The following is a 26,212-nucleotide window of genomic DNA, read 5'->3' on the forward strand; positions in this document are numbered from 1 at the left end:
CAAATATGGTAACTGGATAGTTCCCATTCAAGTGTTTCCTCAAAAGAGGTGGGCAGAGCTCAGTACAGGAGGTTTTACATTATTGGGAGCAGTTTCACCCCCTGTTTCAGTACATATGCTAGAAAAATCTCAATTTATTTATTTATTTTTTAATAAGCATGGTCTTCTTCTTTTTTTTTTTTTTTTTAATTTGCTTTGCTGTGGCTTCCCTGGTGGCTCAGATGTTACCATCTTTACAGAAACTGCCTGCAATGCAGGAGACCCGGGTTTGATCCCTGGGTCAGGAAGATCCCCTGGAGAAGGGGATGGCAACCCACTCCAGTATTCTTCCCTGGAGAATTCCATGGACAGAGGAGCCTGGCAGACTACAGCCCAGGGGATCTCGAAGAGTCGGACACGACTCACTTGCTGTGGTGGATATTAGTTGCAGCATGCAGGATCTAGTTCCCCAACCAGAGATCGAACAAGGGTCAAATAGAAGCAAGGAGGCTTTTTTAAAATTAATTTATTTTCTCTTTGGCCCTGCTGGGTCTTACTGCACACAGGCTGTCTCCAGTTGTGGTGAACAGGGGCTACTCTTCATTGTGGTGCTCGGGCTCTTCATTGGAGTTGCTTCTCTTGTTTCAGAGCACAGGCTATAAAGTACAGACTCAGTGTTCCAGCTCCTGGGCTCTAGAGCACAGAGTCAGTAGCTGTGGCTCATGAGCTCAGTTGCTCCAAGGCATATGGGATCTTTCTGGAGCAGAGATGGAATCTGTGTTCCCTTCATCTTCAGGCAGATTCCCATCCACTGCACCACCAGGGAAGTTCCTCAGTGTATTTTATTATCATATAGTGCATGCTTCAGCCTTGTCCAACTCTTTGCTAACCCATGGATAGAAGTTTCTGCTAAGCTTGAGACTTGCATATCCTTTCCCTACAGGAATCCCTTGGATTTATACAGGCACTTGGGCCACATCAGGCATTTTTTCTCTCCTGCTTAAGATCTTCAGTGGCTTCCCATCGACTGCAAAATACAGCTGAAGCTCCTACGCTTAGTATACAAGGTCCCCTGGGATCTGGCCTCAGAATGCCTTTCTGCCCAGATTTATTATTCCATTTTCTGGTAATGCTCAATTGCTAATAATTAGTAATTTGCACATCACATTTGCATCTCAGTGCTTTGGCTCTTTACATGAAACTCCCTTTCCACCTTCATTGCCTGAAAAAGTTTTATTTACCCAGGACTCTGCTTAGGCATGCTTCCCAGGTGGTGCAGTGGTAAAACGGCCTGGAGACGCAGGTTCGATCCGTGTGTGGGGAAGATCCAAGGAGAAGGACAGGGCAGCTGAGTCCAATATTCCTCCCTGGAGTCAGACATGACTGAGTCTGCACACATGCAGTGCTTGGGCAACCCCCGCAGGAAGAAAGCTCTCACCAGACACCATCATTGTCCAAAATGCCTTTAGTTCATCTTCTCCTAGCACCCTTGAGTTTCCCAACTTTTTAATCACTTTCCATTTTACATTTAGACGATCTATTTCATTGCCCATTTTTCATATTAACAATCTAAGTTGAGAGAGGTGATTAGATCACCATTATTGCTATGTCCGTAGTGCCTAAGTCAACACCTGGCATAGAATGTTTTGTTTTATTTAAAGGAACTAGCCTGACTTTCTTCTGATTGGTTTTGTTCTGAGGCCCTGTTACCGAATCCTGTGTCTTATCTCAAAAGTTGAAGGTCCCCCTGCCCCGGAGCCAGCTGCAATGTTCCCAGAGCACAAATTACTCCACAATCCCTTAACTGCAGAGTGGGCTGTCCAGAGTCAGCAGCTCCAAACACCAAGACCAGGGTGTGGAGCGGGAGCAGGAAAATGGAAGCCGTGCCATCCAGATGCCTGTTTCTGTTATTTCTCTCCACATGCAAACTGTCTCCGGAAGCTGCTGCAGAAGTTCAGGCACCATCAGGTAAAAGAAAAGAACACTTGGGTGACCAAGGGGTGAAAGTGTTACTGGGAGAAAGGAAGGGGATATTGGCAGAACTCGGGGTATTTGTTTCCCAAACCTAGGAACTTTTCAGGAAAGGCTGGATAAAGATCTGCCTTGCCTAGTAGAGAACAGGGGAGTCTGACATCCTTCAGAAATAGGCTATCATGGACTTCCCTGGTGGTCCCATGACTTAAGGGTCCATGCTCCCAGTGCTGGAGGCCCCAGGTTCGATCCCTGGTCAGGGAGCTAGATCCCACATAGCGCAACTAAAGATTCTGCATGCCACAACTAAGATTTGGCGTGGCCAAATAAATAAATAAATATTATTTTAAAATGGGCTATTATGAGAGGAGTCCTCCTTCCACAAGTTAGTAAAGAAATAAAGCCTTGGAATGACAACCGTACTCCTAAATCTCTTTGGCCGTAGTATGAAGAGGAAAAATAGAGATGCCCTTGTGATTTAGAGTCGCTTTTTCTCCACTCAGTTCCTGCAAACTCTCTGTCTCTCTCTCTCTCTTTCTTCCTCCCACCCCTACCCTCATCTCTGGCTAGATGGTCCTGGCACCCAGGAACCTGTGCGGCTCGCAGATGTCCAAGCTGCCATGGAATTCATCGCTGCTGCTGAGGTGGCTGTCATAGGCTTCTTCCAGGTTTGTTCAGATATTGCCACCTGCCCTTCTCCCAGTTCAGTCACTCAGTCGTGTCTGACCCTCTGTGACCAGAAATATGCTACCTTAAGGCAGCCACGCTAGTCACTTGCTGGCTGGATGATACTGCCTTAAAAGTCAAAGGGCAGGGTCTAATTTTAGCTTATCAATCAGGATCTCACAATCTCTAGATGTTCCCAGTCTCTGAATCACATCTTTCTCATATTTGTTTTGAGAGTTCTGAGGCTGCTGTCTGGATCTCCCCGTCTGTACCTGCTTTGAAGCTTCAGTCAGTATTTTAACTTCCAAGGCAGGGCCCAGAGTAAACCAACTTGTATCAAGCAGGCAACACACTTGTGAATAGCTGCCTCCAGTCTAGAACCTCTTACCAAGTAAGGAGTCTCCCACTGATCTTTTGCTTCCTAGGTGGCTGCATGGTAAAGAATCCGCCTGCCAATGCAGGAAACACAGGTTCAATCCCTGGGTCGGGAAGATCCCCTGGAGTAGGAAATGGCAACCCACCCCAGTATTCTTGCCTGGGAAATCCCACGGACAGAGGAACCTGGTGAGTTGCAGTCCATGGGGTCGCAAAGAGTCTGACACAGCTGTACAACTGAGCATGTATACACACTCTTCTTTTTTTTGTTGTTGTTTTCATTTGTTTGCTCTGAAATGTTGAACAAGGATGACATTTTGCATATTGAAGGTCTTAGCCAATCTTCCAGATTGGCTGCCTGGCTAAAAAAATCAACCATAAAGGAGAAGGCATTATTCCAGCATTTTTCTTTTTCTCTGGAGGTAACATCTGGTGATTTCACAGCTAATCAATCCGCTACTCTCTCCTCTCAGACCTTCTTGTCTGTTTCTATTCATTAATTCCAAATCACCATCATCTTGTCTTTTCTATGTACACAGCTGGAAATAAAATCGATGAGATATAAGTAGGGGAGGAAGACGGGAGTGGAGTGGGGAAGAGGGCGTGAGGCCTGGGGGCAAATTTTTCAGTGATGAGAGATCCGACCTGTAGACAAAAACAGCAGCCTACACTCAGGCGAGAGTGGCAAGGGAAGTGAAACTGGAGGGTGCGGTAACTCAAATTGCCACCAGGTGTCGCTGTTTGCTCCGAGAGCAAATTCACTCTAAGGAGCAGATTTTTAAAAAAAGACGAAGCCTTGAAGAACAATTGTTCATAACCTAAAATGAACTCCACACGCCCTTTCGGATGAGCAAAGTGCCAGCTCCCTCTACTTGACCCCAGCTGCAAGGCTAACCATGATCTTTTCTCTGAGCACATCTCCTTCTCTTGCCAGAGAAATGTCAAGGACAAACATGTTCACGGCTGTTTATTGCTCAGAGCTTCTGGGGAGGAGGGTCCCATGACCACAGGGAAATAGGCCAGCTTGCTGTAAAAGGCCTGGAATCATCATTCAGAACAGGCTTCCCTGTTCTGTCTTGCAGGCCTTGGTTCTAGACTTGGAGCAACAGTGGAAAGAGCACCCCAACGTCCTACACAGCCTTGTTAATAAAACTTCTAAGCTTCCACTTTAATTTCTCTTATTTTAATTTTCTCTTTTTTTGTCCTTTTGATAGCACCTGTTTCTGATTTTTACGTTTCTTCTTTTCTCTACAAATTATTCCCCAAATATTTGCCTCCTTTGGTTTATCAATGACTGTGGAGGCCAACTCTTTAGGTCTTTGTGATTTTGAGCCCCCTCTCAGCTATTAACCAACTACAAGTTAGTCATTCAGTCATGTCTGACTCTTTGCAACCCATGGATGGTAGCCAGCCAGGCTCCTGTGTCCATGGAATTCTCCAGGCAAGAAAACTAGAGTGGATAGCCATGCCCTTCTCCAGGGGAATCTTCCTGACCCTGTGTCTCCTGCATTACAGGCAGATTCTTTACCGGCTGAGCCACTAGTGAAGCCCAACAAGCTACAAGTTCTATGGTAAAACCAGATAGGTGTTCTAGACTTAGCCACTATGTCATAGTTACCTATTAACCCACCCAGCCTGGAAAATTCACCCATGTCCCTGAGAAGCCAGCCTACATTTTTAGAGGTCAATGTTGTCTCACTGGACACTTCGATTTGATAAGTGTGAGCATATTTCGACTCCCTAGTCTCTTTCCTCCAGAAACAACCTGTGGGTTTTCTTATTTTATTTTATTTTATTTTTTCCTTCTTGTTTTTAGGATTTAGAAGTACCGGCAGTGTCCCTAATCCACAGTGTGGTGCAAAATTTCCAAGACGTGTCCTTTGGGATCAGCACTGCCTCCGAGGTTCTGGCTCACTACAACATCACTGGGAATACCATTTCCCTCTTCCGTCTGGTAAGTCAGGTGGGCAGCTCCAGCCTTCTAGTTTTCCCTTGCGTTGTGAATACACAGACTTTGGAGACCAGAAAGGAGTCTAGATCTTGAATCGCAATGGTGATGCCAGCATCAGGGACCATATGAGGAGGATGGCTCATTTCAAGCTTCCTAAACAGATGCTGTCATGAAATGGGAAGAGGCCTGGACTGAGAGTCAGGACATAAGATTTACAGCACTGCTTTGTCACTGAGCAGCCATGTGACTTGGGCAGGTCACAAAACACTTTCTTGGTTTCAATTCTTTCATCTATAAAATAAGGGGAGTGGGAGGGAGGCTCGGGAGGGAGGGGATATATGTATACATATAGCTGATTCATGTTGTACAGCAGAAATTAACACAACATTGTAAAGCAATTATACTCTAATTAAAATAAATAAACTTTAAAAAGAAAAAAATACCAAGAAAAAACTACTGCATACAGCTCCATAATTTGGACATGGCATAGCTTAATTAGCCATTTTCCTATTTATAGATAATTTGGTGTGTGTATTAGTCCCTCAGTCGTGTCTGACTCTTTGCGACCCCATGGACTGTAGCCCACCAGGTTCCTCTGCCCATGGAATTCTCTAGGCAAGAACAGTGGAGCGGGTTGCCATTCCCTTCTCCAGGGGATCTTCCCAATCTAGGGACTGAACTCAGGTCTCCTGATTAGCTCTCTACAGATAATTAGATAATCCCAAGTATTTTATATTACAGCAGTTCTATAATAAATGTGTTTATGGGGCTTCCCTGGTGGCTCAGACAGTAAAGAATCTGCCTGCAATGTGGGAGACCTGGGTTTGATCCCTGGGTCAGTTCAGTTCAGTTCAGTCACTCAGTCGTGTCCGACTCTTTGCGACCCCATGAATCGCAGCACGCCAGGCCTCCCTGTCCATCACCAACTCCCGGAGTTCACTCAGACTCACGTCCATTGAGTCAGTGATGCCATCCAGCCGTCTCATCCTCGGTCATCTCCTTCTCCTCCTGCCCCCAATCCCTCCCAGCATCAGAGTCTTTTCCAATGAGTCAACTCTTCACATGAGGTGGCCAAAGTACTGGAGCTTCAGAGATTTTTATATTTCCATATATATACTTTTTAGTATCTTCATATCTTTGAGAGTTTACTTACCTTTATCAAACATTTGTTAACAGCTACTGGGTTCTCTGTGCAAGGTAATGATCCTTAAAACACATTGAGTATATTCTCCCCTCTCATAGCTCTTAAAATATGATAGAGATTGTAAACGTAACATACAAGTATCTATAATAGAAACAGCATCACCATGGGTAAAATATTGTGTGTGTGTGTGTTAGTTGCTCAGTCGTGTTTGATTATTTGAGATTCCATAGACCTCCAGGCCCCTATTTGAGCCCTCCAGGCTCCTCTGCCCATGGAATTCTTCAGGCAAGAATACTGGAGTGGGTAGCCATTTCTTTCTCCAGGTGAAGCATTACAAGAGTTTAAATGGTCAAAGCAAGATAGGCACTAAATGACTTGGCCCAAAACATCAGCTTTGTAACCCATGATAAAGCTCTGGCTGAATGGCCTTAAGATTTATTCCACATTCTGGACCTTCTGTATTGCCTGCACACATTAAATCCAGAAATGTGCAAAATATAACATGTTATTTTCCTCCTTTGAACCATCTCCCAAACCCCTACCCTTTCCCTGTCCCTTTTACAATGAAGAAAATCAACAGTAGGTTAAGAAGATTTCAGTGAGTATTGGAACATAGTTCCCTTGTTCCCTTCTTAAGGATGTTCTCAGTACTGACATCAACACAGTTTCTAATGTTAATGCTATTATCAACACAGTGTTAAGGGTAATATATTCTAATAAAAAGAATAAAAAATGAATTTTAAAAAAAGCAGAGTAGGAATTCTGACCAAAATAAGTTATGAAGGAGACAACTGAACTGGGATTTAAAGAACAGATAAAATTTGGACAACATGGGGGAGAATTCATGGCCAAAATGGGGGAAAAAAGTTAAACTTGGGAAAGAGTGATCAAGCCAACTTGACTGGATCTCAGGGAACATGTTTTGGGCAGATGAATAAAAGAGCAATTTGATTGGAACCATATTGTCAAGAAATTTGAATACCAGCTTAATGAGTTTGCACTTAAGTTGACTGGCGCTGGGCAGCCCCTCAAGCCTTTAGATCAGGGGAGTAACATGAACAGAAATGTGTTTGCGCAAGATTGTTTTGGCAGCAATGAGTCAGATGGATGATTAGGCAAAAAAGACAAGAATAAAGAGAACTTTTATTAGGCTGAGGAGATAGATCGTGTACTAAGGATCTTTAGCAAAGAGGTAGCAGCAGAAAGTGAAGAAAAGGCATCATATTCTCTCTTTTCTTGACCTGGGAGCCTGCTTCTCTGGGTCCATCTCTTCTTTTAGTCTCCTTGAGTTCTCTTTCTCTGTCCACACTACTGCAAGGATCAGATATCAAATTATGGAAAGGAGGAGAGGTTGGAAGTCACAGTATCTAAGGAATAGTGAGGTTATAACAGAAGTAGGTATTTGTGATGTTTTCTTTGGTTGTTGAATTTATGTTGTTGGTGGAATGTCAAAGTGAAGATGACCAGAGTCCAATGGAAATAAGAAAGTGAGCAAACATTAAAGTTTCAAAATTTCTGGTCTGAATGTCCTTACCACTACTCTTTATCTTCTCTCTTCCTTATGTTCTTCATCCAAATCTCTTTAAAATGTATTTTGTATTCAGTGTCTTCAGCTTTCTTTAAGCTCTTAATACATTGTTATCTAATTTGCATTTCACTCCATTAAAATTGTTTTCATCCAGGTCACCATGGCTTCCATATCTCCAAACCCAACCAACACTGTTTAGGTCTTTTACTGACAATTTATGCCGTATTTGACATTGTTAGCCACTCTTTTCTCTTTAATATTCTCTCTTTCCTTGATCTAGAAACCTGCTTCTCTCGGTCCACCTCTGCCTTTAGCCTCCTTGAGTTCTTCTCTTTCTCTATCCACACTACTGCCTGACCCAGTGCTCTTCCCAATCTAAGTTACAGAATCCATGGAGGCAGAGACTGTCTTATTCACTACTTCAGCCACTGAGCATTTAACAGCATCTGTCAGGACTTCCTCGGTGGTCCAGTGGTTAATAATCTGCAATTCCACTGCAGGGGCATGGGTTTGATCCCTGATCAGAGAACTAAGGTTCTGCATGGGGTGATCTGTGGCCAAAAGTAAACTAAAAATAAATTTAAGTAAGCACCTTTAAAAAAAAAAACAAAATAAAAAATAAAAGTACCTGCCATGTAGCAGTTACTCATAAGTATTTGTTGAATAAACGAATATGTGAATGAATCATTTTTTTTTAAATTTTTGGAAAAGGCTTTATTTACTTAGAGCAGTTTCAAATTCAGAGCAGAATATTGAGAGTAAAATGCAAAGATTCCCCTTATGTCTCCTGCTGCACACATCAATAGCCTCCCCCATCAGCAACATCTCCACCGGAGTGGTAGATTTATCACAGCCGATTAAGCTACACTGAAATGTCATAACCACTCAAACTCTATATTTACATCATAGTTCACTCCTGGTGTTCTACAATGTATGGTTTTGGACAATGAGTAATGGCATAAATCTATTGTTATGGTATTCCAGGATTTTCACTGCCCTTAAATTCCTCTGTGCTCAGCCTGTGAATGAATCAACTAATGAAAGAATGAGTAAGTCTTCAGTAGTAGGATCTTTTCTTATGTTTGACGGTTATGTGCTTGTTGAGGATTCGGCGTGTTTTATCTCTAGCCTGGACCTCTCCATGATTCAGATGCCTGCTGGATATAACTATTTGAATTGCCTCATAAATACTGCAGTTCTGGAGTTTGAGCAAGCTCCAGGAGTTGGTGATAGACAGGGAAGCCTGGCGTGCTGCAGTCCATGGGGCTGCAGCGATGACTGAGCAACTGGGCTGAGCTGACTGACTGCAGTCTTCACTTAGTCAAAACTGAACTTGTCATCTTCCCTTGCTGTGTCACGTTCTTCCCAGGAAAACACTGTTTTACTGAATAGCTTTGTTCATTCAGTCTCTAATCTTTGCCGATCATACCTCCCACCCTGTATTTGGAGCCTATGTTCTCCTTCACTCTTCTTTTTACATTCTATTACATCAGTTTATTCAGGCACCATCAAAATATTTGTAGAGACACATAAAACACAAGTGATACTTCTGAAGGAAGACCGTAATCAACAATAATGTGTTCATATACGTAAGGGAAAGGGTTAGTGGCTCAATTATGTCCAACTCTTTGGGATCACATGAACTGTAGCCCACCAGGCTCCTCTGTCTGTGGAATTCTCCAGGCAAAAATACTGGAGTGAATAGCCATTCTCTTCTCCAGGGGATCTTCCTGATCCAGGGATTGAACCTAGGTCTCCTTCACTGCAGGCAGATTCTTTACTATCAAAGCTATGAGGGAGATCCCTTAACAGCAATGAAAACTCAGGGTTGCCGCTGGTGAGGCTCCGTGATAGAGTCTGATTTAGCCAGTCCCGCAGCTTATCCTTCAGAAAGGCTCCCTGGAATCTCCAAATTGTCGTAACTTCTCCTCTAAAGCTTCCTAGGTCGCACAGTGGTAAAGAACCTGCCTGCCAATGCAGGAGATGCAGGAGACCCAAGTTTGATCCCTGGGTTAGGAAGATCCCCTGGAGTAGGAAGTGGCAACCCAGTCCAGTAGTCTTGCCTGGAAAATCCCATGGACAGAGGAGCCTGGCAGGCTACAATCCATGGGGTCTCAAAGAGTCGGACACGACTGAGCCCAGACAGAGTTTCCGCTAAAATCCCATGTAACTGACCACTTTAGAGTGCATGTCATGTATTTCTGTGTGTTTTACCTTTTACCCTACTAGACCATGAGCTTATTCAAGGCAGGAACCATGACTTATTCATCTCTGTGTCCCAAAGGTCTACAGTAGGTCTCTGGTACCTCGAAGACACTCGGAAAGTGTTTGAGGAATTTACTCACTCCCAAAATTCTGTCTGAAGATGCCTGAGTCCCTTCAGCAGTTCTTCCCCCACCTGGACAGAAGCTGCTGGTTTGCACTGTAAAATAGGATTAAATCAAATCCTCCTGTGAAGAGTTTTGGTGAGAAAGATATGGACTATGTATAAAATAGATCATAATAAGGTCTTAGTGTATTTCACAGGGGGCTATATTCAATATAGTATAATAAACCATAATGGAAGAGAATATGAAAATATACATACATTATATATAAAAAATATATAATTGAATAACTTTGCTGTGTACCAGAGACTAACATAACATTGTAAGTTAACTATACTTCAATTTAAAAAAAAAAAAAAGATGTTTTTTTAAGAACGGTATAGAAGTTTACACTAATGCATTTCCTGGTACCGCTGAACTATTTGTAGCAACCTGTCAATACAAAAAATTCCCATTAGCCTCAGATCCACAAGTACTTCTTTCCCAGTTTGTTGTTTATAGTCTTATGAAAGCCTGATTTAAAAGTCCTAGTTCCACCAAGATACACATTTGGGAAGAAAAACAAGTGCTTGTTGCTTCCAGTGTCTCTGCAGGTTTTACGACCTCTAACGAACGCTTTAACTTTGTTTACGATTTATTCTCTACAAAGCCCTGTTGATGACTTCCCAGAGCTGCTTGCTGTTCTTTAGAATCTGCTGGTTGTTTCCCACCAGTGACAGACCTACACCGAATAAACTCTTGGAACCTCTGTAGACAAGATTATTTATGTGCCATACTGAAAACAAGCACCCTGCTCCATTGGCAGGTCTGTGGTGACAGCTTTTAGATAAACATTTTTTTCTCAGTTTCAGTTCAGTTCACTTCAGTCGCTCAGTTGTGTCTGACTCTGCGACCCCATGAACTGCAGCACACCAGGCCTCCCTCACCAACTCCCGGAGTCCACCCAAACCCATGTCCATTGAGTCGGTGATGCCATCCAACCATCTCATTCTCTGTCATCCCCTTCTCCTCCTGCCCTCAAGCTTTCCCAGCATCAGGGTCTTTTCCAATGAATCAGCTCTTCGCATCAGGTCACCAAAGTCTTGGACTTTCAGCTTCAACTCAGTCCTTCCAATGAACACCCAGGACTGATCTCCTTTAGGATGGACTGGCTGGATCTCCTTGCAGTCCAAGGGACTCTCAAGAGTCTTCTCCAACACCACAGTTCAAAAGCATCAATTCTTCGGCACTCAGCTTTCTTTATAGTCCAACTCTCACATCCATACATGACTACTGGAAAAACCATGGCCTTGACTAGACGGACCTTTGTTGGCAAAGTAACGTCTCTGCTTTTTAATATGCTGTCTAGGTTGGTCATAACTTTCCTTCCAAGGAGTAAGCGTCTTTTAATTTCATGGCTGCAGTCACCATCTGCAGTGATTTTGGAGCCCTACACTTTGGAAAATTCAGTCCAAATTTTACTAGGATTATTATTCAGGTTTTGGGGATAATTTTTTTAAAAAAGAAAAAGAACATCAACCACGACTGTTCTCTTTTTTTAGTGTTTTCTTAAATTGAGGTATATTTAAAAGTTTGGCATTGAACAAACTGAGGCTTTTAATATACTCAAAAAATACCAAAAAATGTGATCATGCCCTTCAGAAGAGGATCCCAGTGTTTAGAAATGATAATCAATTCCTGTGTCCTGTAGGGGTGTTCTGGGAGTGAACAGACATATTTACACAACGGACATGGTCTTCACTGATTCCTGCCCATTGGTCTCTGTGACTCTATGTAGACCCATTGCTGCTGCTGCTAAGTCACTTCAGTTGTGTCCGACTCTGTGCGACCCCATGAACTGCAGCCACCCAGGTTCCTCCATCCATGGGATTTTCCAGGCAAGAGTACTGGAGTGGGTTGCCATTGCCTTCTCCTTGTAGACCCATTAGGAGGCCCTTTTATATCTGCAGTTAAGACTCCTTCTTGACACTGGGAAATGTGAACCAATTCTTCTGATACTTTCTTTTATTTAAGATCTAGAATTTCATCTGTTTGTTTTAGTGCCTAATTTAGGATAGGCACTAGAATCTGATGAAATTATTATATCATCCCTGTGTGCACTTAGTCACTCAGTTGTGTCTGACTCTTTGTGACCCCATAGACTGAAGCCCGCCAGGCTCTTCTATCCACAGGATTTTTCAGGCAAGAATATTGGAGTGGGTTGCCATGCCCTCACCCAGGGGATCTTCCTGACCCAGGGATCGAACCCAGGTCTCCATCATTGCAAGGGAATTCTTTACTGTCTGAGCCACCAGGGAAGCCCATTATCGACCCTGCATTATCAATAAAGAAACTAAAGTTCAATGAGCTTGATTCTGATGTCTAGACTCTCAGAACTATAGAGTCACAAACATCTGACTCATACCCAGCATTCTCCAGGCCAGAATACTGGAGAATGCCCCTAGCCAAGCAGAGAATCAGAGCAGAGTGCATAAAAATAAACTAAGAAAGGCAATAGTAAGATATGCCAAATTTTAAAATATTTTTCTAAAGTATATATATATATATAAATTTATTTATTTTTGGCTGCACTGGGTCTTCACTGCTGTGCACGGTCTTTCTCTAGTTGTGGTGAGCAGGGACTGTTCTTTAGTTGCGGGGTGTGGGCTTGTCATTGTTGTGGCTTCTCTTGTTGCAGAGCGTGGGCTCTAGGGCACGTGGGCTCAGCAGGTTCAGCTCACAGGTCCTGGAGTTCAGGCTCAGTAGTTGTGGTGCATGGGCTCTGTTGCTCTGCAGCATGTGGGATCTTCCTGGACCAGGATTAGAACCCATGTCTCCTGCATTGGCAGGCAGATTCCCAAGCATTAGACCACCAGAGAAATCCTAAAGTATATATTTACCAAGTATATGGTAACCAAGCAGCTTATAAAAACAAACCTCAGAGACGAGAGGGCATGTACTGAACAAATGATTTTTCCATGGTAGCCAAGATATTTAATATTGTAACTGGTGCAAACTAAAACAACTTTAATGTTTTACAAAAAGCTGGGTTGTTAATTACAGGAATCTACCGGAATTAATTCAAAGGAGTATTGCCGAAATATTAACAAACAGAAAAAGAGTGATAAAATCCATTGGTATGATACAGTGTCTGAATCATACAATAATCTACATCTGATACTCTCGGGGAACCTCAAAATTATATTGTAGGGTGATAACCCTTCTGGTTTACTGTTTCTGCTTTTCTTTTGGTCTCTTTTCTCGAGGAGAAAAATAATGTGATTTTTCAAGGAAAATTCTTTTCAAAAACTGGAAAAATATATTAAAAAATATTTTCTCCCACTCTGGGATCCAGGGTCTGATTTTCTTTCCAGGGCATTATGCAAATAAATTCCCTTTACAGAAGGGAGGTTTCCTGTTTAAATGTTTCCAGGAACCCTACTCATGAGCACTCCAGAGTTTGTTGGTTTAAGAAATAGAGAAATACTCAGGTATGCTTCATTTAAAGAGCCATGACCAACCGGAGAGGCTTCGGGAGGATGGCTTTTATGAAAGATCTTTGCTTCTTAGAGAATGTTATCACCCCTTCACAAACTCTGCCTCCCCTATACTGCATTCCTCAAGTCCAGAGCCACCTGGAGTAGCTGGCATTTCCTGTTCATCCTGTTCTGAGAAATGCGAGGGTTTGCGGGAAAAGAGAGCAGCAAGGGAGGAGCTCCTGGCTCTGAGCACAGTTCTATCCGCTGTGGTGTAGACACCAGGCCTCCAAGTTTCTAGAAAAATAATCAGAAAGTGTTTAGACATATTAAACATAAAAAGGATCCTGGTTGTGATTACAATAATGATTCTGATGGTTGTGCAATTAGCAAAACCTTAGGAAGGAAAGGTACAAGGCATTGCTAGGTCGCTTTAGTCGTGTCTCCTCTGCAACCCCATGGACTGTAGCCCGCCAGGCTCCTTTGTCCATGGAGTTCTCCAGGCACGAATACTGGAGTGGGTTGCCATTTCCTCCTCCATGGGATCTTCCCGACCTGGGGACTGAACTCGTATCTCCTGCCTATCCTGCACTTGCAGGCAGATTCTTTACCACTAGCACAACCTGGGCATTATGCAGCTTTAAAAATCCTTTGTGCTCATTTTCTTTCTCCTAGAGGAGAGGGATGGGAGAAGGGTGGGCGAGGCCCCGCCTAGGATGACTTTTTCTCCTGCTTTCATAGTTCTCTCCCAGGATTTCTCTCAAATAGTGTGAATTTTAAAACAATTTTAAATATGCAAAGGGAACTCACATTTTAAAATATCCTGTGGTTTCGATTAATTTTTTTCAAGATTCTTTTTTAAAAGGCAAACATTTTCTGTACCTCGGCATTTATGTATTTCATAAGTTTGAGTTGTGAAAAAAAAAAACAATCATAAGGTGATTAAGTCGCCAGTTGAGTGAATGTCAGCACTTCTGGATCTCAGTACTTTGGTGTAGTCAAAGCATTTTAAACAAAACAAAACAAAAACACACACTAGTTATAAACGAAAAGGTTGATGACTACATTGAAATTAACTTCTATTCATATGCAGTTACCATTACAATAGAAGTCCCCAGTGAGAAAAGATATGTAATATATAGCCATAAAGGGCTCATATCCCGAATATATAAAACATCTTCAAATCAACAAGGAAAGGATCAACTCAATAGAAAAATAAGCAAGTGACTTGAACAGACACTTCAAAAAAAGATGATACATAACTAGTTAATTGGGGAATTGGAGGTTAAACCACAATGAAACACTACCACATATTCATCAAAATGAATAAAATTAGAAAGGCAGATAATACCAAGTACTGACCAGGATGTGAAAAATTGGGATCTTTCAAACAGTACAGATGCAAGTGTACATTATCGTTCATTTTAGAAAATAGCTTGGCCTTATCTCCCCAAAAAAATCAACATGCACATCAAAAATATACATATCTTATCATCAAAAATGTCAACCCTAAATACATGCTCAATAGATATAGAGGCATGAGTTCCAAGAGAAATGAACAAGAAAGTTCATTGCAGCGTTATTTTAATAACCAGATCCTAGAAACAACCGAAAAATCAGTAGTAAAATAAGATTTTGCATATTTATACAATGGGATACTATTACAGCAAGGAAAATGAACATATTACAGCTATATGCAATAATATGGATGACTCTTACAAACAAAATAATTGAGATACACAAACAAAAAACCATAGTCTGTTTCCACTTACATCATTTTTTTTATGCATCCTTACTGCATGTGGGATCTTAGTTCCCCAGCCAGGAACCAAACCCACACCACCTGCATTAGAAGCATGGAATCTTAACCACTGGACCACCAGGAAGTCCCTACATAATATTTTTAACATGATTAAACTAAACTGTGACAGTGAGATGCATTTTTAAGCAGTAAAGCTATAAAGAATGAAAATTGTCATGTTAAAGTCAGGATAATAGTGAACATTGGCAGAAAAATAATGGATTATAAAATGGACATGAACTTGAGCAAACTCTGGGAGATCATGAAGGACAGGGAAGCCTGGTGTGCTGCAGTCCATGGGGTCGCAAAGAGTCATATACAACTTAGCTACTAAACAACAACAATAGAAAGATCACAGAGGGCTTCAGACATTCTGGCAATATTCTATGTCTTTCCCTGAATTCTCTGCGACAATTTTCTGAGCTTTATATTTTCCATTTTGTGCTTTTCTCTGCATGTGTGTTTTATTTCACATTAGAAATGTACCTAAATAAAACATAAATCTGGTCCTGTAAGTGGCTCCCCTTGCCTTCAGGTTAGAATTTAATTACTTATCTTGACCTCAAGATTCTTTGGGAATTTGCCTTGCCTACCCCATTGCCCTGATGGCTCAGATCCTAAAGAATCTGCCTGCAGTGCAGAAGACCTGGGTTTGATCCCTGAGTCAGGAAGATCCCCTGGAGAAGGAAATGGCAATCCACTCCAGTATCCTTGCCTGGGAAATCACAAGAATAGAGGAGTCTGGCCAGCTGCAGTCACTTTCCACCCCACTGTCCATGTCTCTCTCCTACTGCACTTAACAACCACTGCTATAGTCAAGCTAACCTAACTGCAGCTTCTAGAACGGAATGTCTGTCATCTTTTTGCCTTTTGCAAACCCTGTTCTTTATTTAAAACTCCCACCCTGTCTTCATTCATCTGACCAAGTCTTAGCCATTCATTAGGAGCTGTCTCTTCCTGGAAGCATTTCTCCTCTTCCTTAGGTGACATACGGGTCTGTGATGATATTTGTCACATTCTGTGGGATATTCCTGTTTACTTTTCTGTGACCCACAGGACAGTGCATTCCTCAGGGGCCAGGCACATTTACCTTTCTGTCTTTGGAGACTGAGTTAGTGCCTGACTTGAAGTTAATAGTTCAGAAACATTTATTGATGACAAAACAGTGACAATTTTATCCTTTCTGTGTGACCCAGGTGGATAAGAAACAACTGGATTTAAAGGGTGAAGACATTGAAAGCATGGATGCCACCAAGTTAAGCCGTTTCATTGAGAGTAACAACCTCCACTTGGTTACAGAGTACAACGCTATAGTAAGTAGCCCCTTTCTCTAGACCCTTAAGTCCCTTTGTCAGGGAGGGTAATTGCCTTCATAGGAGAAATCCTTTCCTCCAAGCATTCTGATCTTTTAATGAATAATAACAGTTGTTATTGCTGTTATTGTTTAGTCACTAAGTCATGTCAGACTCTTTTGGGACCCCATGGACTGTAGCCCACTAGGCACCTCTGTCCATGGGATTTCCCAAGCAAGGGTATGGGACTGGGTTGCCATTTCCTTTTCCAGGGCATTTTCCCAACCCAAGAATCAAACCCAGGTCTCCTGCATTGTAGGTGGATTCTTTACCAGCTGAACCACAAGGGAAGCCCAAGAGTACTGGAGTGGGTAGCCTATTCCTTCTCCAGTGGATCTTCCTGACCCAGGAATCGAACCAGGGTCTCCTGCACTGCAGGTGGATTCTTTACCAACAGAGCTACCAGGGCAGCCCATAATAACAGTAACCATCATTAAATCAACTCAAAATTGTTTATATTGCCATCCCTACTACAACCCTTAAGACTGATACACTTGTTCTTACCCAACAAAGAAAGAAATGGAAAAGTGAGATGACACGTTACATGACTAGTTAGAGAGTCAGAATGCAAAGTTAAGGTGACTAATCAAAAACTTCTGAGTTTGATTGCAAGAGAGTTCAGTGAAGCAACTCTGATGTGACCAGCATTCTAGACCATGCTTCTCAAACAAGATGGCAAGCTTGCCACAACTGCAAAAATGCTGAAGGTCAATTTTTTCCCTAAAGCATTAGAGACCAATACTTTTGTAAAATACGAATGAGCTGTTTAAAAACACTGATCACATACTTGGATGTTGCAACAATGTAAAATTTCTAAAAAGTTTTTACACACCTATTCCCATTTTCTGTGTCTACCTCCTTGCAGACTCATGACCAGCAGTTCTGTCAGGTACAATCAGCACTTGCCTAGACCCTCCTGGAGTCTCAGGTTTCTTTCTGGGTGTCTTCCTTGGTTGTTGCATGCTGTCTACAACCTGGGTGAAGGTGTTGGTCCACCTGTCCTGATAATCTTCTGGCCTTCTAACATCTACAGCTTATAGAATTACCTTATATATCCTAGCTTTTACTTTCCTGAACTTACATCATTAAGTGATGGAGTGTTGATTTCCAGGGGTCTACCTCGGCTCCGAAATGCTGCACATTCTCTCATAACAGTACTTTATATGCATGTCATGCTTTTCAGAACTAACAAAACCCTTTTATGTCACTTTTTCATATAATACTCACAGATTTTTTTTGAGGTAGAAGAGAGGAGATTATTATGTCCATTTTATAGAGGAGGACTCTCAAGTTCCAAGCAACATTCAATATTACACAGTAAGTAGAAAAGACATCACTGAAGGGAGAAAATTTGATGATGCATGAAGTCATATTGTCTATTTCCATTTTATAGGAGAGGAAATGGGAGTTCAGAAAAGTGAAGTGACTTCCTCAAGCCCTACAACTTGTCATTTGAAGTTCAGTGACAGCCCTGTCCACTTGTCCCAGCTTTTTTCATGACTGATCTGTCTAACTGAGTCCTGTGGTTTTTCCATGCCCCCACATAGCCTACAACAGAAAACACCCCTCTTCCTGTTGACTAAATTCTTGTCCGCCTCTCACACCATGTTTGTCTCCATAGAATGGTGATCCCATTTCCACTTATACTAGGACTGCAAACACATGCATCCCAGGGGCACTGGTAGCAATAATTTAAAAGGCATTGAAAAGTGCCTAGACCATTATCATTCTGGTCATTGTCTATAAGGCTGCCAGGAGTGCATTGGGGACCAGAAAAGATGATCTTCCAGTCCCTGGTTTATGACCTAGGGTCCTGGAATTCCACAGGTAAATGAGGGCAGAGGCAAAGACTAGCCTTCCTAAGTTCTGTTGATTGGGCCATCTCTCATCTTATAGAACAATAACACATTTTGTTGAGTTCTACTTCAGAGGCAACACCAACTCATATCAAAAAGAAATTAGGAAAGAATTTCTCCAGAGAAGTAAGTTTTATCATGACTTTTTCATTTCCCAAAAGTAGTGTTTTTCTCTTTTTGAGACCTGCCCACACTACTATGGTTATTTCTCATCTGTTTCTGGTGCAGAGGTTTGTACCAGTAGCAACTGGGCAGAAATTCCCAGTCCTGTAGTTGACCTCCTGTGCACTGTTAATGCATACACTCAACATTTGGCTTCAAGATGAAAATCGGACTGTGTCTATTAGGATTAAACTCATCATTTCTGCAATGTTCAATCTCTTCCTCTATCCTCTCACTATATCATTTGAGTCTTTAGCTTTGGTTTTTTGACTCTTCCCAAGATTTATCCTCTATCTCTTTTCTAGGAGGGTAGATTGCACGCTATAAATTTAAGTAACAAAGCAAGAGACAATTATTTAAATTTCTAACCTTCCAAATTTAAAATTGAAGCCCGGTTTTAAACTCCAGGGAGAAAGTTTTTGGAAAGAACTTATTGCCTCCTTGCCTACATGTCGGCCAGTAGAGCTGAAAATTCTCTACAGGGTAGTATGTAGCTTCTGGGAGAATCCTATTTAGTGACTCCCGTTCCCATCATCCTGGGACTTGGCCCAAAGGTTCATTAACCTACAGCTTTCTCTGTGCACATGCTAGTTTTATAGCAATACTCTGTATTTAGAAGGGAGAGGTAAGAAGAAATGGGATTTTGTTTAAAATAGAGACAGTCGCAGCGCTGTTTCTGAAAAGGGAAATGACGGGGGCTAGAGTCATAGTTTTACAGTCTCCCTTCTGTCCTCCCTCTGCCTCACAGCTGTCTCCTCCACTCGACCATCCGCAGCCCCAGGGGCAATCAGCAGCTCTAATCAGCAAAGAAGGGCCGAACTTCCTGAAGCAGTTATCTTACGGCTGACCTGAAAGGGACTAACTCAACCGTGCTTAGGGCTGAGTTGATTTTGTTGAGGTTTTGCCATCAGCTATAAAGGAGTCTCATGGATAGTCTCATGTATAGAGTCTGGACTTAAAGAGTACAGACTCTCAAGTCACTCTGGCTGCTGAGAATTCCAGCTCATCACTTTTGTGACTTTAGGAGATCTTGCACCCCAATGTCTTTATTTATAAAACTAGGACTTTGCAGATTAAATTAGTTATTATACATAAAGACCTGAAAACACTGCCCAGCACATCATAAGCACTCAAAAGTGTACACTACTAACAAGGATTCCAAATCCCATTTTAAGTGTATCTGGCTTCTCTTGGTTTTATGTTTGTTATGCTTTGTTTTTGCTGTGGGATTTGGCTTTGTTTTTCCAGCAGGATCTTTGTTCCCTAATCAGGGAAGGAACCCACACTTCCGACAGTGAAAGCTTGGAGTCCTAACCACTGGACCACCAGGGAATTCCCAAAATCTGACTGCCCTTGCCACATTTCAAAAGAGGTTGAAAAAAGTGACTAAAATATTCCATGGTGTATTTGTTGTCTAATGATGCACAACAGTTTATTCCAAAATGTAACAACTTAGAACAGAAAAATAATTGATTATCTCATACAGTTTCTGTGGGTCAAGCTTGGGAGTGGCTAGGGATGGGGGCCTCTATCCCAAAGGCTCATGTGAGGTTGCAGCCATTGGTCAGGGAGGCAACATCTGAAGGTTTGATGGGGGCTGGAAGATTTCTTCCAAGATGATTCAGTCACCTGATTGGCAAGTCAGTGCTGGTTGTTAGCAGGAGAACTTAGTTCCTTCATAGGAACTATGTGAATCTCTTCCCAGGGCTGGTTGAGTGGACAGTATAAGAGAGTAAGTGATACAGGAGAGAACAAAGCAGATGCTACTATGTCTTCTATGACCTAACCCTTGGAGGTCACACGCCATCACTACAGCAGTATCCCTTTGGTTACTCAGCTCCACCCTGTTCAGTGTGGGGATGAGGGATCTACTAAGTTGCATAAAAAACTAGGAGAGTGAAACTGATCCAAAGCCATCTTGTAGGAATTGCCATTGGTGTGATGGGTGGACAGCTATCATTTATGGTCCAGTGTACCTAGTCGTTGAGTTGCCACTAATATTTTTTCCCCTCCTTTTCTCTTTCATTCTGCTTTAATACATTTCAATTTGCCAGACTGCAATTGGGCTATTCAATAGTATGATTCCAATTCATCTTCTACTGATTATGAACAAGGCCTCCTCAGAGTTTGAAGAAAACTTGCACAGATTTCAGGAGGCAGCTAAGCTCTTCCAGGGGAGGGTAAGTCTGGACCGGGAGATTCCCTTTTGAATACTCAACTGTAGGACACCAGAAAAAGAGAGGTGGGGCTAGGGAAGCGAGAGAAATGAGGAACATAATTATGGTTAAGAGATAACGAAGTAAGAACTGGAGTATAATCAATCCCATTACTCTGCCTTAAAACTTAAGGTGTATTTTAAACTGTTAAAGATGTATTTAATCATATCTTCCATTAGCAGTATGTCTATTTCTTTTTTATTCATTGATGGGTAGACAAAAAATAGAGATCCAAAGAGACTGAACATAAAAATCACCTGTTAGTCATGAGAACTTCATGTATCTGTGTTGTGCCAAGTAACTTCATTTGTGTCTGACTCCTGGTGACTCTATGGCCTGGTAGCCTGCCAGGCTCCTCATCCATGGGATTTTCCAGCCAAGAATCCTGGAGTGGGTTGCCATGCCCTCCTCCAGGGATCTTCCTGACCCAGTGATCAAACCCATGCCTCCTGAATTGCTGGCAGATTCTTTACCACTGAGCCACTGGGGAAGCCCCGTGATTTATTTACTCCTTACTATAAACTCTGAAGTTTTAGACCTCGGGGCTTATTTCTCACATAAAACACATATCTTGTACCTACTGCCTACTGGATAAGCAATAAATTTTTTTTTCCCTTCCCCACTTTGTGCAGTTCTGCTTATGTCAGTGAAATAGTAAAACTTCAACTACTTCAAGTCTACTGCATTGAACTAGAGACCCCAGTGATGAGAGCCATTTAGTAAAAAAAAAAAGAAAAAAATCTTTCTGGTGGTTGTTTTCCTAACATTGGAAGTTTTCAGTGCTGCTAAATATAGATAACTCTCTAACTAAACTGTTATCAAGGAGATTTCCTCATTGGGCAGAAGGTTTGGTTTAATAATATAAAATAGTTAACAATTATTTACAGTCTGAGCCACCAGGGAAGCCCTATCAAGCACTTACTATATATGTTAAAAACTGTACTTAAAAATATTATCTATTCTCTCATTCGTTCTCCCCCCAACAAAATCCAATGAGAACATTCAATCTCAGAGAGGCTGAGTAATGTACCCAAATTCAGACAGCTAGAAAGTACTAGAGGCAACATTTAAAAAGAATTCTCCATGTTTAGCCATTTAGACCATACTTTCTCCCTTAGCTAATCATTAAACTGTCTTCCAATTCTATGTTCTTAAAATTAAATAGACCTGATCGAAAGGAAAAAAACCTAAAACAATGCAAAGTAAAAGAAGAAATTCATTTTAATTCAATGAAGATTTAAACTGTGTGGCACAGACCCTAAGTTCAATCAGTGTAAACTGCAACAATCACCAAGTGTCTCTTTCTTCCAAGGACCTCAGACAGATCTTTCTCTTTCAAATTTCCCCAACTGCAGATTCTTTTTATTCTGGTGGACAGTGGAGTGAAGCAAAATGAAAAGGCGATATCATTTTTCAAACTAAAGATGTCTGAACTGCCTGCTTTAGCAATTTACCAGACTCTGGATGATAAGTGGGATACATTACCTATAACAGAAGTCTTAATAGAGCAAGTGCAAAATTTTTGTGATGGATTCCTGAAAGGGAAGGGATTGGTAAGTATGAAACCGCAGGTAAAGCAAGTTGAGGTTTTTATCCCTCTCAGTTCAGTTCTGTCGCTCAGTCATGTCCGACTCTGTGCAACCCCATGGACTGCAGAATGCCAGGCTTCCCTGTCCATCACCAACTCCCGGAGCATGCTCAAACTCATGTCCATCGAATCAGATCCATGTTACCTCTCAGTCCCTTTAATTTCCTGTTGAATAAAAATTCTTTGACCTCCACTGGATTTGATTAAACGTAAAGGAGTAGGAAGATGTGGTGGTCAGGGTCGAGACTCTTTTTAGGATGTAATCATGGGAGTGAGTGAACGTCGCTCAGTTGTGTCAGACTCTTTGTGACCCTATGCACTACAGTCCGTGGGATTCTCCAGGCCACAATATTGGAGTGGGTAGCCTATCCCTTCTCCAGGGGATCTTCCCAACCCAGGGATCGAACCCAGGTCTCCCGTATTGCAGGTGGATTCTTTACCAGCTGAGCCTCAAGGGAAGCCCAAGAGTACTGGAGTGGGTAGCCTATTCCTTCTCCCAGGGATCTTCCTGACCCAGGAATTTAACTGGGGTCTCCTGCATTGCAGGTGGATTCTTTACCAACTGAGCTATCAGGGAAGCCCATAGTCATGGGAACCAAACCAAAACAGAACTCCAAAAGCACTTTGGGGAAGGTCTTGCATATTCAAAGGAGCTGAATTTTGGATTTTACCATTCTGTGTACAATATCGATGGGAAACAAGCCAAATTCATATGAGGAATTCATGAGATAACAGTGGAAGATGAATTTAGAGCTTTCAGGAGGGATTAAATAGCTTAATTTGTTAATCTCAGAGTTCAAAAACAAGATTGGGCTCCAGAGCTGAATATCCATGTCATGATGTTTTTCAGAGAGAAAATCATGAATCAGAAGAGAAGACGTCAAAGGTGGAACTCTGATTGCTTCCCTGTTTCTTCTGCATACAATCAAGTAACTACTTTATGCCGAATAAAAAGGGGTCAATAACAAGACTCAAATCTCAGAGAAACTATATAACAGACTCACCAAGCTTCACACACACACACACACACACACACACACACACACACACAAAACTCCAGTTTGTTCCTTAAAATCTCAATTACTCTACTTGCCCTTTCTTTTAAATTTTCTATACTCTCTACTACCCATCTGATTTTTCTCTTCTACATTCATATTGAGTGGACCCATACACTGGATGGAGGTTTTAAGAGAAACACTGTGCTCTTACTGTAAAGTGGGGGACAGGGAGAGGTTGGGGGGTGGGGAGCATTCCTAGAGGGAGACTGTTCTGATGGATCATTTAATATTGAATTCATACTGCACGAGTCTTACATACAACCTCTGGTAGAGTTGCCTAAGGGTTGAAACCCTAGTCTTCATAAGCCCTTGTCCCTCTCTGACTCAGAGCCAAGGACACAAACATGGTTTTAAACACCTTTCTGGAATTGTCTTCATGCCAGAAGTCTAACTATATTTCCAAGTCTCTGAACTCGGCAGAAACAGACCGTGTACAACTCTATGCTTGTTTCGCATTCCTAACTCCCCATATGCATCAACAACCGCATAATAAATTAAAAGCCCTATCGTATAGGAAAAGGCTGGCATCTCTTTGCAGACCTAACCGCTTGTAAATACCCCCCTGCCCAGCTCAGCAGAGTGGAGCTCCCTCTTCAGTGCCTACTGTTTAGAGTCAGGTCATGAGCCACCTCTGTGTCCTTGTTCCCCTGGTGGGGTGGGAGCTGGTGGAGACCATCCTGCATGACCATTGGGATAAACATGGTAGTGGAGCTGGGGATTGAACTAGATGAGAAGTTGGGGGCGAGAGGGGAAGAGAAGTAGGGCGCCTGGCCCCTGGGGCCGAGCTGGGGCTGACCGAGTGTGGGTTATTGCAGATGAGGTGTGCGATCCAGCCCATGTGGGACAGAGGGAGAGTCTGGCTGAGTGTCTCTGGCCCACAGGCTGTTACTGTCAACACACAAATGCTGCATTGTTCCCAGGAGGCCTTTGGCTCCGAAGGAAAGTGCCTAAGTGCTGAAGAGCTGAAAAACCACAGTGTATACCTAAGGGCTGGTCCAAGTGGGGAACAGACACTGAAAGACTTAGTTGTTCCTTTCTGGGGGGAAAACTCCGTGGCCTGTGAGCTGGGAGTTGGCTGCTGGCTGGGAGTCCATGAAAGCAGCTGTGGAGGGCACGCCCCTCGGCAACATGAGACCAGCGGATTCCAAGGAGGCAGACCCATCCATCCACAGCGCTGCTGAAAACCACCCAAACAGTCTCCTGCTTGAGGCTGAAAAATATTCCTGGGATAGGCACATCCCAGAAGCTGCCCTTTGATCCTGCGAACCAGAACTCTTGACATTTACCATCAGGAAATTCTTCCTGATATCCTGCTGAGGTCTACTAACCACACAAGCTCGTTTCTTCTAACTTATACTGCATGGAAATTCCTAACGGCTGCCAATCACCATCTTTAAATAGTACCTTTAACTCCTTGCTGATCGCTCTAAAACCTTCCTAACCTGTCTTCTTTCCTCTATATTTGTCGTAATCCAAATTTTTCACCTTTTAAAAAAATTTCCAAGTCATTTAATTGACTTTATTATTTTCTCTTTTCCTCTTTTGTCAACATTCCCTCTTTTTTGCTTAAAAGAATGGGATTCCAAACCCTTGTAGGTATTTGGTAAATGCTAACACATAAATTCCCCATAAGCTATATTCTGTTCAATATTGGGTTCATTTTTCAATTATTTCACCTGAAGTCTTCCTGCCAATAACTATGGTCAGCATTGGCTACACAGATCTTAACATCTTTACAGGGTATTTTTCTCTTGATGACCTTCAATAGCAATTTCATTACACTTTGTACTTTGTATGTTTCTTTTTATCTTATGGTATTTAATTATTCCTTTTAGGCTTATGTTTCTCCAAAACTGAAAGATATTCTTGTCTGTCTCCTTCACAGCCAATCTTGTTCTTTCTATGGGAAAGTGTTAGTTGCTCAGTTGCGTCTGACTCTTTGCACCCACATAGACTGTAGCCTGCCAGACTCCTCAGTTTATGGAACTCTCTGGGCGAGAATACTGGAATGAGTAGCCTTTCCCTTCTTCAGGGAATCTTCCCAACCCAGGGACTGAATCTGGGTCTCCTGTTTTGCAGGTGGATTCTTTACCGTCTGAGCCACCAGGGACTTATGAGCAAAGAATGGAACTTCTCTAGAAAGAAGAAATCTCTAAAGGTTCTCATTCATTCACTAAAGATCAGACTTAGTACTAGAAACTTCTGTCATCTCTAGATCCTCTCTTTGTGTAATTATCTTCCTGCTGCTGCTGCTGCTGCTAAGGCGCTTCAGTCGTGTCCGACTCTGTGCGACCCCATGGACGGCAGCCCACCAGGCTCCACCGTCCCTGGGATTCTCCAGGCAAGAACACTGGAGTGGGTTAATTATCTTCCTAAGACTCTATATTCCTTTCCCCAAGGCTGTATTATTGTTGAAATATCTAAATATTAATATGTCACAGCTATTTTTCACTGTGGAAACAACCATTCATTAGTCCTAGTTGGCAAGACGGCCATATTTTTTCCTTAAATTATGAAGGAAGTGGTGATGTTATACAATACTTTGTAAAAACTATTAGATGGTTTGGAAGACTATGACAGAAGGAAGGAGTGGGAGCAGCATGAGTCAGAGGAATGCCAGGAAACTTTATATTTGAGACCTCTCTGTGTCTGTGGCTCTGTGACCCTGGAAAAACCACTATCTTAGAACTTCCACTCATCAAGGATAATACAATAATAATTCATAGGATTTTTTTTTTTGAGATCTCGAAGTGACAATATATATTAAATAAGGTTTGTCATTA

At 42.2% G+C, this 26,212-nt stretch overlaps 1 protein-coding gene across 2 annotated transcripts; it reads left to right on the forward strand.

Annotated features, from left to right (window-relative positions):
- The first annotated feature begins 40 nt into the window (after positions 1-40).
- ERP27 (endoplasmic reticulum protein 27) lies at positions 41-26,212 on the forward strand. Of its 2 annotated transcripts, XM_069585630.1 has the most exons (8): positions 41-1,947; positions 2,521-2,618; positions 4,808-4,945; positions 16,394-16,510; positions 20,622-20,747; positions 22,139-22,336; positions 23,222-23,300; positions 25,509-26,212. In XM_069585630.1, the coding sequence occupies exons 1-7, from the start codon at positions 1,854-1,856 to the stop codon at positions 23,267-23,269; spliced, it is 819 nt and encodes a 272-aa protein (XP_069441731.1). In that variant the 5' UTR covers positions 41-1,853; the 3' UTR covers positions 23,270-23,300; positions 25,509-26,212. The 2 variants fall into 2 exon arrangements, with proteins under 2 accessions (XP_069441731.1, XP_069441730.1); XM_069585629.1 differs by lacking the exon at positions 25,509-26,212 and having other exon boundaries at positions 171-1,947; positions 23,222-23,948.

Source organism: Ovis canadensis, chromosome 3 (assembly GCF_042477335.2).
Source record: "Ovis canadensis isolate MfBH-ARS-UI-01 breed Bighorn chromosome 3, ARS-UI_OviCan_v2, whole genome shotgun sequence".
Taxonomy (NCBI): domain Eukaryota; kingdom Metazoa; phylum Chordata; class Mammalia; order Artiodactyla; family Bovidae; genus Ovis; species Ovis canadensis.

Bases quoted from the DNA above. Each gene is read 5' to 3' on its own strand.
- ERP27 (XM_069585630.1), top strand. From the start codon at position 1,854: ATGGAAGCCGTGCCATCCAGATGCCTGTTTCTGTTATTTCTCTCCACA. The intron at 2,619-4,807 runs GTTTGTTCAGAT...TCTTGTTTTTAG, and splicing joins CTGTCATAGGCTTCTTCCAG to GATTTAGAAGTACCGGCAGT. The intron at 4,946-16,393 runs GTAAGTCAGGTG...TGTGTGACCCAG, and splicing joins CCATTTCCCTCTTCCGTCTG to GTGGATAAGAAACAACTGGA.